The sequence below is a fragment of the Wolffia australiana genome, chromosome 4, assembly GCF_029677425.1.
Source record: "Wolffia australiana isolate 7733 chromosome 4, ASM2967742v1".
Lineage (NCBI taxonomy): Eukaryota > Viridiplantae > Streptophyta > Magnoliopsida > Alismatales > Araceae > Wolffia > Wolffia australiana.
Window position 1 is genome coordinate 10,643,660 of NC_135838.1, and position 14,810 is coordinate 10,658,469.

Below are 14,810 nucleotides of genomic sequence, written 5' to 3' on the forward strand. Positions count from 1 at the left end.
CTAGCACATGTGTTTAAAATGGGAGTCTTTTCCCTTATTTAACTTGGCCATTGCACCCATTCCTGGACTTCATTTCAAACATCACAAGGAAAAATAAGGAATAAATATTTATTTCAATAAATTTAAAGAACCATCTTGAAATAATTGGCTTGACGACCACATAAGACCTGCCGAGTATTAACCAAGACTGGCTAAAGGAAGATGTAGTAAAATCCTTGATATTGCAAAGGAAACATTAAATAAGTTCTTCTCTAATGATTTCACACAGATCCATACTAATTATAATGAATGATTAGAATTTGACGATTAACGATTACCTAATTCATTATAGAGTCTTACACAAATGAGGGGCTATCCATACAATATAATAGATGACGGTAAAGGTTCCATGACAGAGCTGACATACCCCATTGTATCTTCTAAGGCACAAGGTGCAGCTTGGAACCCCACATGCTCATCATGTAACCAATTCATAAGGATAAATCAATCCTTGATTTGTTAAACTATATTTGATATAGTTAATGGAATTCTATTAATTGTTTTCAGTGACTGGCTTTTGCGAAAATTTCGCAGTGATGTTTATGAAGATTTCCACATATAGTATAAGTAGAGGGGAGGGACACCGTCATTTGATACCCTTTCAAGTCAGTTAAAGTATCCCCCCTTCATTTTTCATTCCTCTTCCTTGAGTGCTACTTCAAGTGAAGGCTAGATAGAGAGGAAATTAGATTTCCAGTGAAAGAGCTCGTGCTTAGAAGAGGAGATCCAGTTCTCTAAAGATTGCATGGATACATCTAGAGGCCAGACATCTGTAAAGCTTGAAGATGCTCACTCGAGGAATCAATATTTCACATATTCGATCCGTGTAAAGATGATGGTTTTGTTTTTCAGATTTGTATCTAATGCAGTATTCCATTGCGTAATATAGTTCGGATAATGCCAATCAACGTTCCAAAGTTCCCAACAAGATGTTGATAATTAATTTGTATATAAACCATGAATATGCGCATGAAATATGGAAGATAGATGTTGAGATGTAGAGATAAATGATAAAGAAATATATGAAGAATGTAATGAAGGAATGATGATGGGATGAAAAGGGGGATAGCAAGATATGGCTAGATATATATACATTAATGGATGTAAAATATATGTGTGTGAATGTTGGATGGTGGGATGATAAAGGTTTAATGAAGGGGAACATATGTGTGCATATGATTCGATTGAAGGAATAAATGGATCTAACCTAGAAAGTGGTGATAAAGAGGGAAATAATGTACTGAAGGATCAAACTAAAGTCCTTATGTTCCATCAGAACCATGGAACTTTGTAGATGTAGGTGAGCTCATCCTCTTCTCTATTTATTATCTTTAATCAGCCAAGAACATCAAGACACCTAGACGGATCTCCCAACTCACTCTGTCACTTAGCCTAAAAATGCACGGAGCAAGTTAAAATAGGATATTTACCATGTTTGGAGCCTCCTCTTATAAAGTAGAGGGCATGGAGGGATAGAGAGGATACATATGAAGTGACCTTCAAAGTTTCACCTCCATCAACCATGCCGATGTCAAATGTCTGGGTTTGAATTTTGTGCAATTTGTGAAGTTGATTTTGTTTAGTTTATCTCTCTCTATTAAGATTGCATCACAAATATTTCCAATGGCTCATCACCAGTGATTGGCCACATTTTCTAGGCCATCCTCGATCTGTTTCTCATGATCCAATACATGTCTCATGTGAAGTAACATAATACCAATAAATCTTAGGACACTGCTACACGGGCAACCAGTTGCCCCAAAGGAATCTTGGGCAACCGGTTACCTCATTTTTTTTGGCACTCTTCTTCTTTCGCGCTCTCTCTCGCCCCTTTCACGCTCTTTTTTTTTTCGCTATCCCTCGCGCTCTGTTTTTCTCTGCTATCTCTCCTTTTCCCGGGCAACCCGTAATCCCCTCTCTCTCTCTAACTTTACTCTCTCTCTCTCTCTGATTCTAAGCAAACCACTTGGTCCTGACTAGATTCTAAGCATACAGAAACCAAAAAGTGTTATTAATGCATTTTAAGTGGATTCTAAATCTTACAGCAGCAGGGATATCCTCCTGAAGATAGTTGTCAAAATCCCAGTTGTACATCTAGACAAGATCAAGTTGCTTCTAGAAGTCCTCTATATTAGTTGAAAGTCGCTCGTGCAGGTCGAATAGCGGCGGAGAAACGGACCTATGACTCTCTTCAAGGATGCTCACTAACCCCCGGCTAAGCTCTCCAATCTGACTCGAAAGGGCAGAATTCTGAACAGCTTCCAACAGTCTAGAAATCTTAACATGGACATCCTCAAAGCGTTGAGACAGTTGGGCGTCTTCGAATAATTTTGACATTTGGTCAAAGAATTTGTCTGATATCTCCCTCAGTTGACTTTCACTGATATAGCCTGAGACCCTCTCGGTGAGACGAGTTAAAGTTTCAGCCAACTTTGTCACTAGTTGTGACTCCTCCCACGAAGACAGGACATCATCATTGCCCTCACTAGGGTGTATTTCCAGATTCTGTTCTTCGGGTATGGCAGATCTGTAACCATTAATACGAGCAGATACTGCCCAGAAGGCATGTTCCAGCAATGTACTATCACGTTCATATCAATGCATTTTTTTTCTAAAAAAAAAGATAGATAGATGGAGAGATTGCGGAAAATGCGGAGGAGGCAGGGTCCTACCTGGACTTGTCTTTCCCGGACCGTCATCGCGTAGCCTAGAAGTCGTGTCTTGGCGTTGATGGTCGGGGCGGTGATTGTATGCGCTAACGGGGCTTTCCAGAATCTTGAGAATCGCCGGAGTATACCGTTGGATCGCCGGAGGATTGCCGGGAAGAGAGAGAGAATATAGGAAAATGAAAGGGGCAAGAGAGAGCGTGAAAGAAGAAGAGCGCAAAAAAAAATGAGGCAACCGGTTGCGCAAGATTCCTTTGGGCCAACCGGTTGCCCGTGTAGCTGGGTTGTAAATCTTAATAAACATTTAATGAGTACGTGGTGACACATTTCTCAGTTCAGCCAATGACATGAAGACACTTTGTTGATTTTTATCATGATAACACGTGTTCATCCATCTCAGACTTTGAAAACACAACCATTTCAACTTAAATATTTCTTTTCATTGGTCCATATCTTCCTGCTCATTCAGAAAATAACAAAATGTCAGCTGATGATTGGCCATTATGGCATTATGATTTGTGATGCTATAATGACAACTTTTTAAAATGATTAGTGGTGTTAATCCTTGTAATAAAACCTTGAGGAGTGGAATGGTGACACATGGCAGGGTATAAATAAAGTCTAAAACCCTTATATAATTCTCATAAAAGACCAGAATATATGTTTCTATTTCTACTTAAAACATCTCTATGAATATAAAATCAGAAATTTATGAAACTATACTCTGAATGAGAAGTAATATTTTATAATATGACGTTTAAAATATCTATAAATTTACCAAAAAATCAAATATCATTCTAAAAATGGACTAAATCATTTTATGTTTGATAACACATGCATATATTAATTTAATGTAAATAAACACACAAATTTCATGATAATAATATAATAAGTTGTGTGTTGTCACATACCCATGATATTATTTAATTTTTGGCTGAAACACACACAATTGAGTAATCCCCCAATTTTGCACCTAGTATCTCATTCTGGTAAGCCTGCTCACTGATTCAATAACCTGACCTGCAACTTGTAGATCTACTTTTGAAACCTCTTCATGTGCTCCCATGATCTACGACATATTAAGATATCCTTCTGGCATGTCTTGTCAATAAGGTAAGCCTTGTAAACAAACATGATAATTTAATATGTATATTCCATCTTTAAGAAAAATTTCAGAATTATGAAAAATCCTAAAAATCTAAAATTCTATAATGATTATGAAAGTATTCTAAAAGAATTTTGGACTTAATATCATCAATAAAAACTTGTTCATCGTGTTAAAATGTCATGAAAATAAATAGTAATATGTTTCTATGCATAGAATCTGAATGTGGTTAAAGTAAATGATGGGAAATGCCATCTCAATAAATTATATGGATGCAGGTTATCACGACCTGAATCCATGATGTATTAATTCCCAACAAGCCTCAAAGGGGGATGTATAAGTAGACCCATGGGTTTTTGCTTTAGGAGACCTTGATATAATTGGGTGGTCTGGCCTAAATAGGCGATAAACCTGATCAAAACTTGACCCGTCCCCTGACCCTGCCCTCCTGATTAGGTTTGGTTTCTTAACCCGTAAATTAGTTGGGTTGACACTAAACCTAACCCATGAGGTTTCACTTGACTAATCCGTGTGGGTTATCTGAAATGAGATTACAATAAGAATAAAACAAATATAGATAGCTAAACCATAAATTCACACAATCAGGGTCTTTATTGTAAATCTTGCTGGTTTGGTGGACATTACTATAAAAAACAACAAACCATAAAAACAATAACATCCTGTTGTATTAGAATAAAGTTATTGTAGTTATTGTTATTCTTGATATTTTTTACGAACTTAACATTATGAATTTAGACGATACATCAACAAGAATAAAATAACAGAAGAGAACTACACTACAAATTTATGTGATGTTAACTTTGGTGGGATCATCAAATTTGAACCATAAATTCCTCAATTATTTAAATTTGGTGTGGGGGGGGGGCATGGAATAGGGCGCTGTAATTATAGTCAGGGGGCCTCATCAAATTTCAAACAGAAAAAAACATTTTCCCAAATTATATACATTTGGTAATGGGTGGGAGGCGAGAGGGCTCTGTAATTTTAATTTGTGGTGGGCTCATCAAATTTAAACCAGAAAATGAAATCAATCTCCCAAAGTATATAAATTTGGTTGGGGGGGGGGGAGGTAAGAGGGCTACGTAATCTTAGTTTGCAGTGGGTTCATCACATTTCAACGAGAAATAAATATCCGGTATCCGATATCTGCCTCGTCCTTACCTATTCAATATCTGTCTCGATATCCATTTTACACATGATTGTTGATATCCGTTCGATATCCGGTATCAGACACCGTCCTGATTTTTTCCGGATATCGGATATCGGGCGGCCATTCCCTAATCTTATCTATCTAATTAATGTATCTATCTATCATTATATATTTGCAATATAATTTCAAACAAGCTAATATAATTTTAGTTTCTGGGCTCATAGAATATATTTGCGATTAAGGCAGGCCCAAACCAGCCCCAAAATAAGATAATATATGATATGATGGCATTTTTCGCCTATCCAGTTCTTCACTCTTCTCCGTCTTCACTCAGCGATGGTGGTGGCTTTCAAGCATCCTTGCTTCCAGCTGCGAGCTCATCCCTGCCAGTCCAACTTCTTCCAAATCTCTCGCACAAGTCCGAAGAAATTCGCTGTCTCCGTCAGGAATCAGTCCGCCATGGCTTCGCTCAGCGTCGCGCCTGCTGTCGGGCTGTCCGAGACTTTCTCCAGGCTTCGGAAGCAGGGAAAGGTTGCTTTCACTGCCCACCCTTTTGTTTTATTGAGATTATCAGGGCGTTTCTGTATTGGGCAGTGTTTTTTTTTTCATTTGTTTTTGGTTCATGTTATTGATTCAGGAGTATTTCATCGAATTGTTTCTCTTGTCGGGTGCATTAGATGTTTTTTTTTCTTTTACATTGGGCGGGCAGTGATATGTGGTGTTCGGTTTTTGGCCAAGGCCTTGGATGATGTTCTCTCATCGTTTATTTGGAAGTGAGTTGGAATCGGAGAACATTAGAAATGAATCTTCTGCAAATGGCAACTTCATTAGTTTGATTCAGCTCCGGAATTACTGGAGGTTTTCTGTTTTTTTTCAAGTGGAGTTAATTGAAATCCTCTTAAATCCGCGTATTATATCTGACTTCAAAGCTAGAACAAGAGTAAAACATCTTACATGTGCGTAAATTATTCACGACTGTCGTCGCACTTTATTTAAAAATTGAGGAGGATCATTCATTTCCGTTTTTTTGAACTATTTGACCGTGAATAAATGGAAATAATGATACTGATTAAACGTGTACAATGCGCCCGAATTTACTCAACTAACATGCATTGCCGGAGCTTGATGAAATTTCTTCTTTCTATATCGCTGGCCACGAACTTTGAGAATTTTTTGCTGCTTATCATTTGACATATTTCTTGCGGAGGTGGAATCTTATCATCTATCATAATGCGTTTTTTTCTGCAAATTTTCTTAAACACTAGGTTGCGTTTATTCCCTACATTACTGCTGGCGATCCTGACTTAGCAACAACCTCAAAAGCATTGAAAATTTTAGATGCTTGTGGCTCGCATATAATAGAGTTAGGTCTGCCCTACTCAGATCCGCTGGCTGATGGTCCTGTTATCCAGGTTGGCCATTGAATCTCTTATCTTTTAGATGATTTTTTCCTGAAAATTTTTCATAGGGCTCTTCACATTATATCTTTTTTGGATAGTTGTCATAATCTACTCTTACTTTGATATTTCCAGGCAGCTGCTACCCGTGCGCTTTCAAGAGGCACCAATTTTGATGGGATTATTTCGATGTTAAGTGAGGTACTTTTTCAGTGCTCGTTTAGCAGGATCAACCTCTCTGATTTCTTCTTGTGTGATGTCTCACGCTACTCTGCATTATAGTCGCAAATTGTTATTGAACTCGTACATTTTCTCTCCTTATTTCTCTCTTCCTTTCCATTTTTACAAATAGCAAGGGGTTGAGTTCCGCTAGTCATTCAAGTAAGGGGTTCAGTTCCTTCTTCTTCTCTCTCTCCTTCCTCTATCTTCTGGCTGGCAGTTCTCTTGATGTTCTATTTTCTGCGGCCTCTGATCCACAAAAATACTCTAAAGCTGTCATCATCAGTGTCTCAAAGCCTCCTGTGTTGTAGATCTTTTGTACCTTTTGGTTTAAAATTATTGTACTCACGTGCTTCTTTTTATTGGATTATTTCCAACACTATTTCAGCCATCATAAGCTTACCATTTATTTAGTTAAGAACCTGTTTGGGTTCCGCTTACTCTTCGCAGCCTAAGAAGCTGCAAATCTTGCGTGATGTATCTCACTACTTTGTGGATTATAGTTGCAAATTGTTCTGGTGGGTTGTCATATCTCTTACTCCGGTGATGCTCTTGCCACCTCCTACCTCCCTCCATTGATGATTTTCACTCCATCTCTCCCTATGATTCCCTCTCCCTCTCTCTCTGACGGCCTTCTCTCATGGTCTATCTCTAACTTCTCGAATAAGAAGTCGCTGTTTCTTATCATGGTCATTCTAGTTAGAGGTTAGTCTCTTCTTCTTCTTCTTCCTCTCTTCCCCCCTCTCTCTCTCCCCTTCTCCTCTCCTCTTGCCGGCAGTTCTCTTGGTGTACTGTCTTCCATGGATTCTGATCAACAAAAATTACTCAAAAAGTATCATCATCAGAGTCTCAAAGCCTCAGGATCGTAGATCTGTTCTACATCTGTGCTTACAATTATCATGTTTGAAGTCCGAATAATTTTTGATGTCCAAATAGTTCTTGCTGAAGAAGTTTACGGCTAAACTATATTGAATTATTTCCATCTCTATTTCAGACCATTGTAACCTTATGATTTATTGAGTTAATACCTTGTTTTGGTCGTATGTTTTCTTTAATAGTGGTGCAAATTTCTGTTTCTGATTTTTGAGATCATATTAACTTTTCCCTGTGCAGGTAATTCCTCAAATCTCATGTCCAATTGCGTTATTCTCATATTACAACCCAATCTTGAAGCGTGGGACCAACCAATTTATGTCCACTATAAGGAATGTTGGTGTGCGTGGTGAGCAATTTTTTTATTTTTATTTTTACATTTTTTACTTTTTTTTTTGAAACAATAAAGAAGATCACCCAGCTTGGTGATCCTCGGTACAAGTGAACAGGAGGGATCTAGGCCAAAAACACATGGCCCATCATGCCCCATGCCCCCCACCTCATCCAGGGCCAAACCAACAATACACAAGTCTCTCCACCTTATTTATAGCCCTGTCCACCAACATTGCCGTCCCCTTGAATAGGACCTCGTTGCGGTGGGACCATATAGCCCAAAGCACCGCGAATCTCAGCCCCCGCTCCTTGTCAAACCCACGTTGACGCCGCGGAAGTGTGGCCCATAAGACCGAGCTCGACATAATCTCTGCTAGCCCCTGGCTAGCCCATAGTGCACGAGCGACCCGACATTGGAAAAAAAGATGCTCGCACTCCTCTTCCTCCTCCGTACACAGAAGGCATAATGAAGATTCAGTCGGGAAAAACCTTTGACATCTCACGCGGGTCATTGTCCGCTTCCTGGCAAGCATCCAGGCAAACACCATAACCTTTAGAGGTATCTTTTGCCTCCAAATTGAGCGACATGCCCCTAAGATGATCTGGTCCTCAATGTGGTGTGTTCTCAACCTCTGGTATACTCCTCGACTGGAGAACGGGCCCAATGCCCATACCCACCCATCTGTCATCCCCTCCATTGGCCTCCAGTTGCTAGTGTTTGCTGAAGGCTTAAAAATTCCTCCACCCGTTGATTAGATAAAATGGCCGCAAAAGTTGGACACCACACACCATCCCAACACTCTTCCACCAAAGCTTGCCGATGACGGGCTAGGGCATACAGGCGAGGGAAAAGGTCTTGAAATCGTCCATGTGGCATCCAATTATCCATCCAAAACCTAAAGCTGGCGCCATTCCCCAATTGAGCCCGGAAGAATTCCCTGACCAAGGGAAACACCTTCCTCAACCCTCTCCAAAAGGCCGACTCCCCCCTCACCTTGTACATCAAATTCTCCCAACCTTTATTTTCTTTTAGACAGTGAATCAAAGATAGATGGTTTTTTCAGAATTTTATATAGGTTAGAAGACTATCTTTGGCATCTGTGTATGGAGATATCTCTGTCATATAAATTACCCTGGAAAATGTTCGGTAATTTCCAAGATTGAACTTCCTTCCCAGAAGAAGGTCTGGCAACTTCTAGTTATTACACCTTTTCATTTAGAATGACATTCTGTGAGATGATTCATAATTTATCTCTTTTGCCTCACTGCGGTGAAAATAGAGGGTATAAGTCTCACGGAGCAGTTTCTGGGTCTGAAATAGTTTCTCCCATGATGTCGTAGATTTACTGCATTCTGTAGTAAGTTAAATAGAGTGGGCATTCTGAAGTTAGCAAGAGTCCTGTGGTTTACATAATCTCAAGTGTTGGTCCGATATACTCTGGCTGGATATACTTTGGGCGGTCTTATGAGGAGCTGCCATCTAACATCAATATGTACAGGTCTTGTAGTGCCTGATGTCCCATTGGAAGAGACTTCAGGTTTGAGAGTAGAAGCCTCAAAAAACGGTATTGAATTGGTACGTCCTCTTTCAATCTGCTGTCCTTCTATCTTTACGGATAATCTAAAACCAAGTCCACAAAACTGGGAACTTTAAGTTGCACTAGACAATGCCAATCTATTAAATGTGCCCATTGTCCTGTTTAGAAAAAATCTCCTCTTGTCCTGTTTTCTTGATCGGTGCAATGTCTATGAAGGGACAAGAAGCTTATCCTTTCAATGATTGCTCATCGATTACTTTTAACCTATAGGATTTATATTGTTACTGAATCCTGCATCTGTCACGTTAATCATGTTCAAAAACTCATTAATATGAAAAATATCTAATCCTTCAATCGATCAATTCCTCTTCTTTTGAAGTTTATTTTTCAAACTTAAGTTTTCGTCAGTTCTTCTGCCTTTTTGTATGTTTTACAAATTTATATGTAAAACGTCAAAAACTCATGATTATATGAAAATTGTAATGCTTGCAGTCAATAAGTTCTCCTTTTTAATTTTTTTTAACTTTATTTTTCTATAATCTCTCGTTTGTATGCTCAGGTACTCCTCACAACGCCCACGACTCCAACGCTACGAATGAAAGACATTGTGGCTGCTTCAGAAGGTTTCGTCTACCTTGTAAGTATCATCATCTTCCAAGTAGAAAGCTGAAACTCAAATAGAAAGGCTTCAGAAGGGTTTTTTCATTCCAAAAAAAAAGCCGCAGCTCAAAATCCTTCTTATACTTAAGATATTTCCTCCTCTAATCAAGTTGAGAAAGTTTATTCCGAAAATATAATTTGGAAAATCTCCGTTTCCGGAAGCTCTCATCTTCTTAGAACAGGTCAGTACAATCGGTGTTACTGGCGCTCGGACATCTGTAAGCTTGCGCGTCCAATCGCTCCTTGAAGAAATCAAAGCGGTAAATTCTAGATCAAGTTTTAATGAGGGAATATTTATCACCCTTTTGATGAAATCTACACTTAAGTTCTTTTGCTAGAATATTCAGATTTTTTTTACTTGCAGGCAACGGACAAGCCGGTTGCTGTTGGTTTTGGCATCTCAAACCCTGAGCATGTGAAACAAGTAACACTTTCTCTCACTTTGGATTCATCTTTATCAGCATGTAGTGGATAACCTTCATCTTAATTTGAACATGAGTTTACTCGTTAGCTTGAAGATTTGTCTTCATTGACTATTGTTGAAATTCACCCTTGTTAAGCAGCTCTTCCTCCAACATCTCCCGTGTCTCCTTCTCGTGAAGCTAGGGTTGACGAATGGGAAAAAAGACTTACTGAATTTCTCATAGTGGGTGGTTTAATTACCAGCTGTTACAGTTAAGTGAGCTGAGCCCATCAACCTTAAGTAACTTATTCTCTCACATGAGAGAGTAAGTAACTTGCCCCTTTTTGTCCTTCACGTGAGTCCACTCATAGCACGTGGCCCACAAACAAATAGAAAGGGCAGAAAGGAAAATAAAACTGAAAACATTGAGTAAATGAAATAGAAGGACTGTCTAACATCTATAACATTAAGATAAGTCTTACATGAAGATTTACCTTCATTGACTCAGTAATCTGAGAATTATTCTTAATTGATTTCGTGAGAGATTCGCATAACCTCAGAACCTTAAGTTGAATGTTCTATTTCACTCGTTTCTCACAGTGAAGGAAGCAGATAGGACCAAATACAGAAGACACTTAATCGGATAGCTATGTTGGTCGAATTATCTAATAATGATAACGTTTATGCATTTAAAAATCTAGGTAGCTGGATGGGGAGCGGATGGTGTGATCGTAGGCAGTGCGATGGTAAGGATTTTAGGTGATGCTCAGTCCCCCGAAGAAGGACTGAAGAAGTTGGAAGAGTTCACCAAGTCCCTTACAGCTGCACTCCCTTGATAATATGAAAGCAGGATTACATGGCTGAATAAGAGCTTGTGCAAAACCAGGTGATTCTCTGATCTTCGATTTTGCATTAGATACGTTTGCTAAGATTTGGTGAGTTTAGATCTGAAGAAATGGGTATGCCTTTTTATTATTTCTTGCTTACCATTTTTGTCTTAGAAAACATTTTTGATTATAATGATGATTCCGGATTGATCTATTGGATGCGTGCATGTGCTTTGTACACAATGTTCTGGCCTTTTGCACGCCGCCCGTATAAATCACAAACATTTGATCGCACTGAATCTTTGGTGTTTTATTCTATTGCATAACTTTTAAATTCGTTTGCTTGATTGAACCCTTTCGAGATAATTTTTATCATATCTTTGATATCCTTCAGTTTGATTTGTATCTTTATTTAGATTTTTCTAATAAAACGGAGCCTCCCTTCTCACTTGGCGGTTATAAATTTCCACATATGAAGCTTTGGGAAAGAATTCTGGAATTTTCCCTGTTTGTTGATTATGTATGGCTACAATTGACCCCTTAATGAAATTGGTTTGCAAGATTAGTAGAAAAAATTTAGAATACCTTTATTTTCGAATTAAAATTAACAAATTCCAATGACTTCACTAACGATTGCTAGCTTCATCTAGGTTAAAATATTCCAGGTCGAATTGGTAGTAATTATGTGAAATCATACAGCATTAATTCTGAGTTAATTTTCGGAGTCATCTTGGCTCATTGTAATGCTCTAACTTGTTACTATTCATTTCAAGATTGTGCAGCATTATAAATGAGAAAAATCAATTGTTGCAAATTTAAGGATGAGTAGGTTACATTTCATCTATTCTATCAGCGCAATGCTGCATACATAAACTTTAAGAACTGAGGCTGTTCAATTGAGAGCACATACATGTTGTCTCACTATGGCAAACTAGATTATTAAATCATAACTGGGTATTATCTCAGTCAAACATGTTTTTGATGAAAAATGTTTTTTCCAATGGTTAATATGATTCACTGTTGACATTTAATTTGTGAGTGTAGAAGTTGAGTAATATATGAAGTGAGTTTTATATGATGCGTCAAGGTAATTAGTGTGTGATATTCACTCAAGGGTAGACGTGTGTTAATAGTTATACCATGTGAAACCAAATTAACATTCAAAAGTGATAGAATATCTCTAGGTATTGAACAACGACTTCTCCAAAAAATCTTCAATTCAACTCTCTAATGATGTGATTAACAAGGGTAACTGAGCTCAAACAAGATTAAATTCTACCTTTCTTATCGTTAAAAATGTTGAAAGAGAACTTATGAATGTTATACCTTCTCTGATATTAGCTAATCACTGCAACCATATTTTGTTGATCTATTTTCTGGAATAAATTGCAGAGAGATGTCATGAAAATAACTGGAAGACTAATGTCCTGATATAAGTCAGAGTGGCTTGATTAATTTTGGAGAGTACATACTGGCTTGTCCAGATTCCCCTTCACTTGGTGTTGCTTTCAGCTTGTATCAGATGCTTTTCAGTGCTTCAGAGGTCTGAAATTTATATGGATGCAAACCTCAGTTACATTCAGCTTTGATCTTTAAGATTCTATCAAGAACACCAAATATAAACTTAAAAACAGTAAGGAATGCCCAAATCTCAGTATATCAAATCGTATTTTGTTATGGGTCTTCTTGTAGCATCTTTCTTAAACGAGTATTAATGAATGGTTTTTTTTCTACAAAAAACCCTTAGAGGCTGTTTCATTTTATGTTTAAACAACTTTGGGAGTAATGTTCATAAATTCATGCAGGACTACACATAAATCCGGCTTATCCATGCCCATAAAATCTTACCCACAAAAATAAGCTGGTTAGTTATTAGTAATGTAGTTCCACAAAAAGATAGGCTGAGTCATCATACTTCAGATAATAAACAACATGCATATTTCACTCGTAAAATAGCCATAGTTTTGTCTCAGTCTGTGCCAATGAATCCTATCTTAATCTCTATGCAAAACTTCTCTCTAAATAAATTGATCTAGACTATACTCTATCCAGATAGATATGTTGCTATGAATGACTATGGTTAATCATTTCGTATATGTTTTGCCCACACCCCTTGGGGCTCTTTTAATCTGATGTCATGAGGAATTTGACCTGTTCTAGGTCCATAATTAGGTCTGATTCACTTCCAAATAATTAGGTAGTGAAGTAGGGTTGAGTTACTACATAAATCAGACTTGTAAAGAAAAAGGGGGACTTTAGGAGTACGCATAAGAACATTTAGGTTCTTCTCTTTCATTCAAATATAAAATAAATATTTGAAATTCCTCTTCTGTGTGTTATGCTCAGAAAATGAACTGTCGAAGCATTATTTTCCAGATGCAAATTAATTTTTTATTTCTAAATCTTCTTCTTGCATTGAAAGAACACAATTCTTGGAAAAATTGAGATTTTAGTGGTAGGCGGTACTCCCTTAAAAGTTTGAGCAGGAACCATTCATTTTTGGTTCTTCTGCACATCCTTCTCAGGAAACCTAGGTAAAAAGTTGTGAGTTTGTCAAATGACATATGTATATGGAATTTCAAATATATGTTGTATAACAATATAATACAACATATATTAAGTCCGAAACTTGCCCTTGTAAAAATAAGGGTTTTGCTTAACCACGAGTAAACGAGGTGTTCTCAATCGGCGGATGACTTATCATCTTCCTTGCTTGACAAATAGCTTCAAAAAATGGAGATAAACCCGAATAATGTCCTACCTTTTTTTGGATTGAGTTGTAAGGTATTTATGAAGTTCTTTCAGAAGCTCTGCACATCTACGTGATAATTCTATGAAAATATGTTGTTATCCAACATATTTTCAAGCAGCGTTTAAGTTTTGATGTTACTGTTTAGATTTTCCATCTCCAAAAGATTTTTGTTAATGGATCTCTCATTATTCCTCAATCTCCAAATAATGTGGCGTATGTTTGTGAGTTCTATGTTGCAAGTATTTCCTTGAAATAGACAATAAGTTTCATATCTTAATGCATGCAAGACATATCTCATTAGATTTGTCTTTTTTGCCTCGTCAAGGCTAGGGGAGTTGAATTCATTTCTTCCATGATGATCCCCACATATTAATCAGAATTTAACCAAGACGTCACTACCCATTTAGACTGATATTTGACCTTGCTATTGATTCAATGTGAAATCAACTTGGTTGAAATTATTCTAATGCTTCCTATTATATTTTGGTTTATTTATTTATTTTTTTAAATCAGAAAAAAAACCTTTGATGTAGTCTTTGAAGAATTTTGAAAAACCTGAGAACCTTGATTTTTTATAGTTCTGTTGGAGAAGGCCAGCTAAGAAAAATATAACGTATGAACAGAGTCAAACTCATTTCATTTTTATCATATGAAATTATTTTACCCAATGATGCTCCCACTGCTAAAGTTGTGGGATTGCACGTAAAGGTGCTTTCATCAGAATCTTCATCTTTATTTCTTTCCCAACCACTTCTGGTCATTAATGTTTTGTTTTGCCTTATTCATCTAGGCATGCATTCCTTGTACGTTCTTTCAGAATCTGTTTA

The 14,810-nt window shown here is 37.5% G+C and overlaps 1 protein-coding gene across 1 annotated transcript; it reads left to right on the forward strand.

The window, feature by feature from the left end:
* Window positions 1-5,275: 5,275 nt before the first annotated feature.
* On the forward strand, window positions 5,276-11,445 carry LOC144701901 (tryptophan synthase alpha chain-like). Its single transcript, XM_078573713.1, has 9 exons — window positions 5,276-5,512; window positions 6,247-6,393; window positions 6,514-6,579; window positions 7,711-7,819; window positions 9,303-9,379; window positions 9,901-9,978; window positions 10,184-10,261; window positions 10,366-10,425; window positions 11,106-11,445. The coding sequence occupies exons 1-9, from the start codon at window positions 5,318-5,320 to the stop codon at window positions 11,238-11,240; spliced, it is 945 nt and encodes a 314-aa protein (XP_078429839.1). The 5' UTR covers window positions 5,276-5,317; the 3' UTR covers window positions 11,241-11,445.
* Window positions 11,446-14,810: the final 3,365 nt, after the last annotated feature.

What these genes read in the sequence shown, in the direction of transcription:
- LOC144701901 (XM_078573713.1), top strand. Translation starts at nt 5,318, where the DNA reads ATGGTGGTGGCTTTCAAGCATCCTTGCTTCCAGCTGCGAGCTCATCCC. An exon ending in CTGATGGTCCTGTTATCCAG is followed by an intron (nt 6,394 to 6,513) that starts GTTGGCCATTGA and finishes TGATATTTCCAG; the next exon opens with GCAGCTGCTACCCGTGCGCT. An exon ending in AAGGAATGTTGGTGTGCGTG is followed by an intron (nt 7,820 to 9,302) that starts GTGAGCAATTTT and finishes CAATATGTACAG; the next exon opens with GTCTTGTAGTGCCTGATGTC.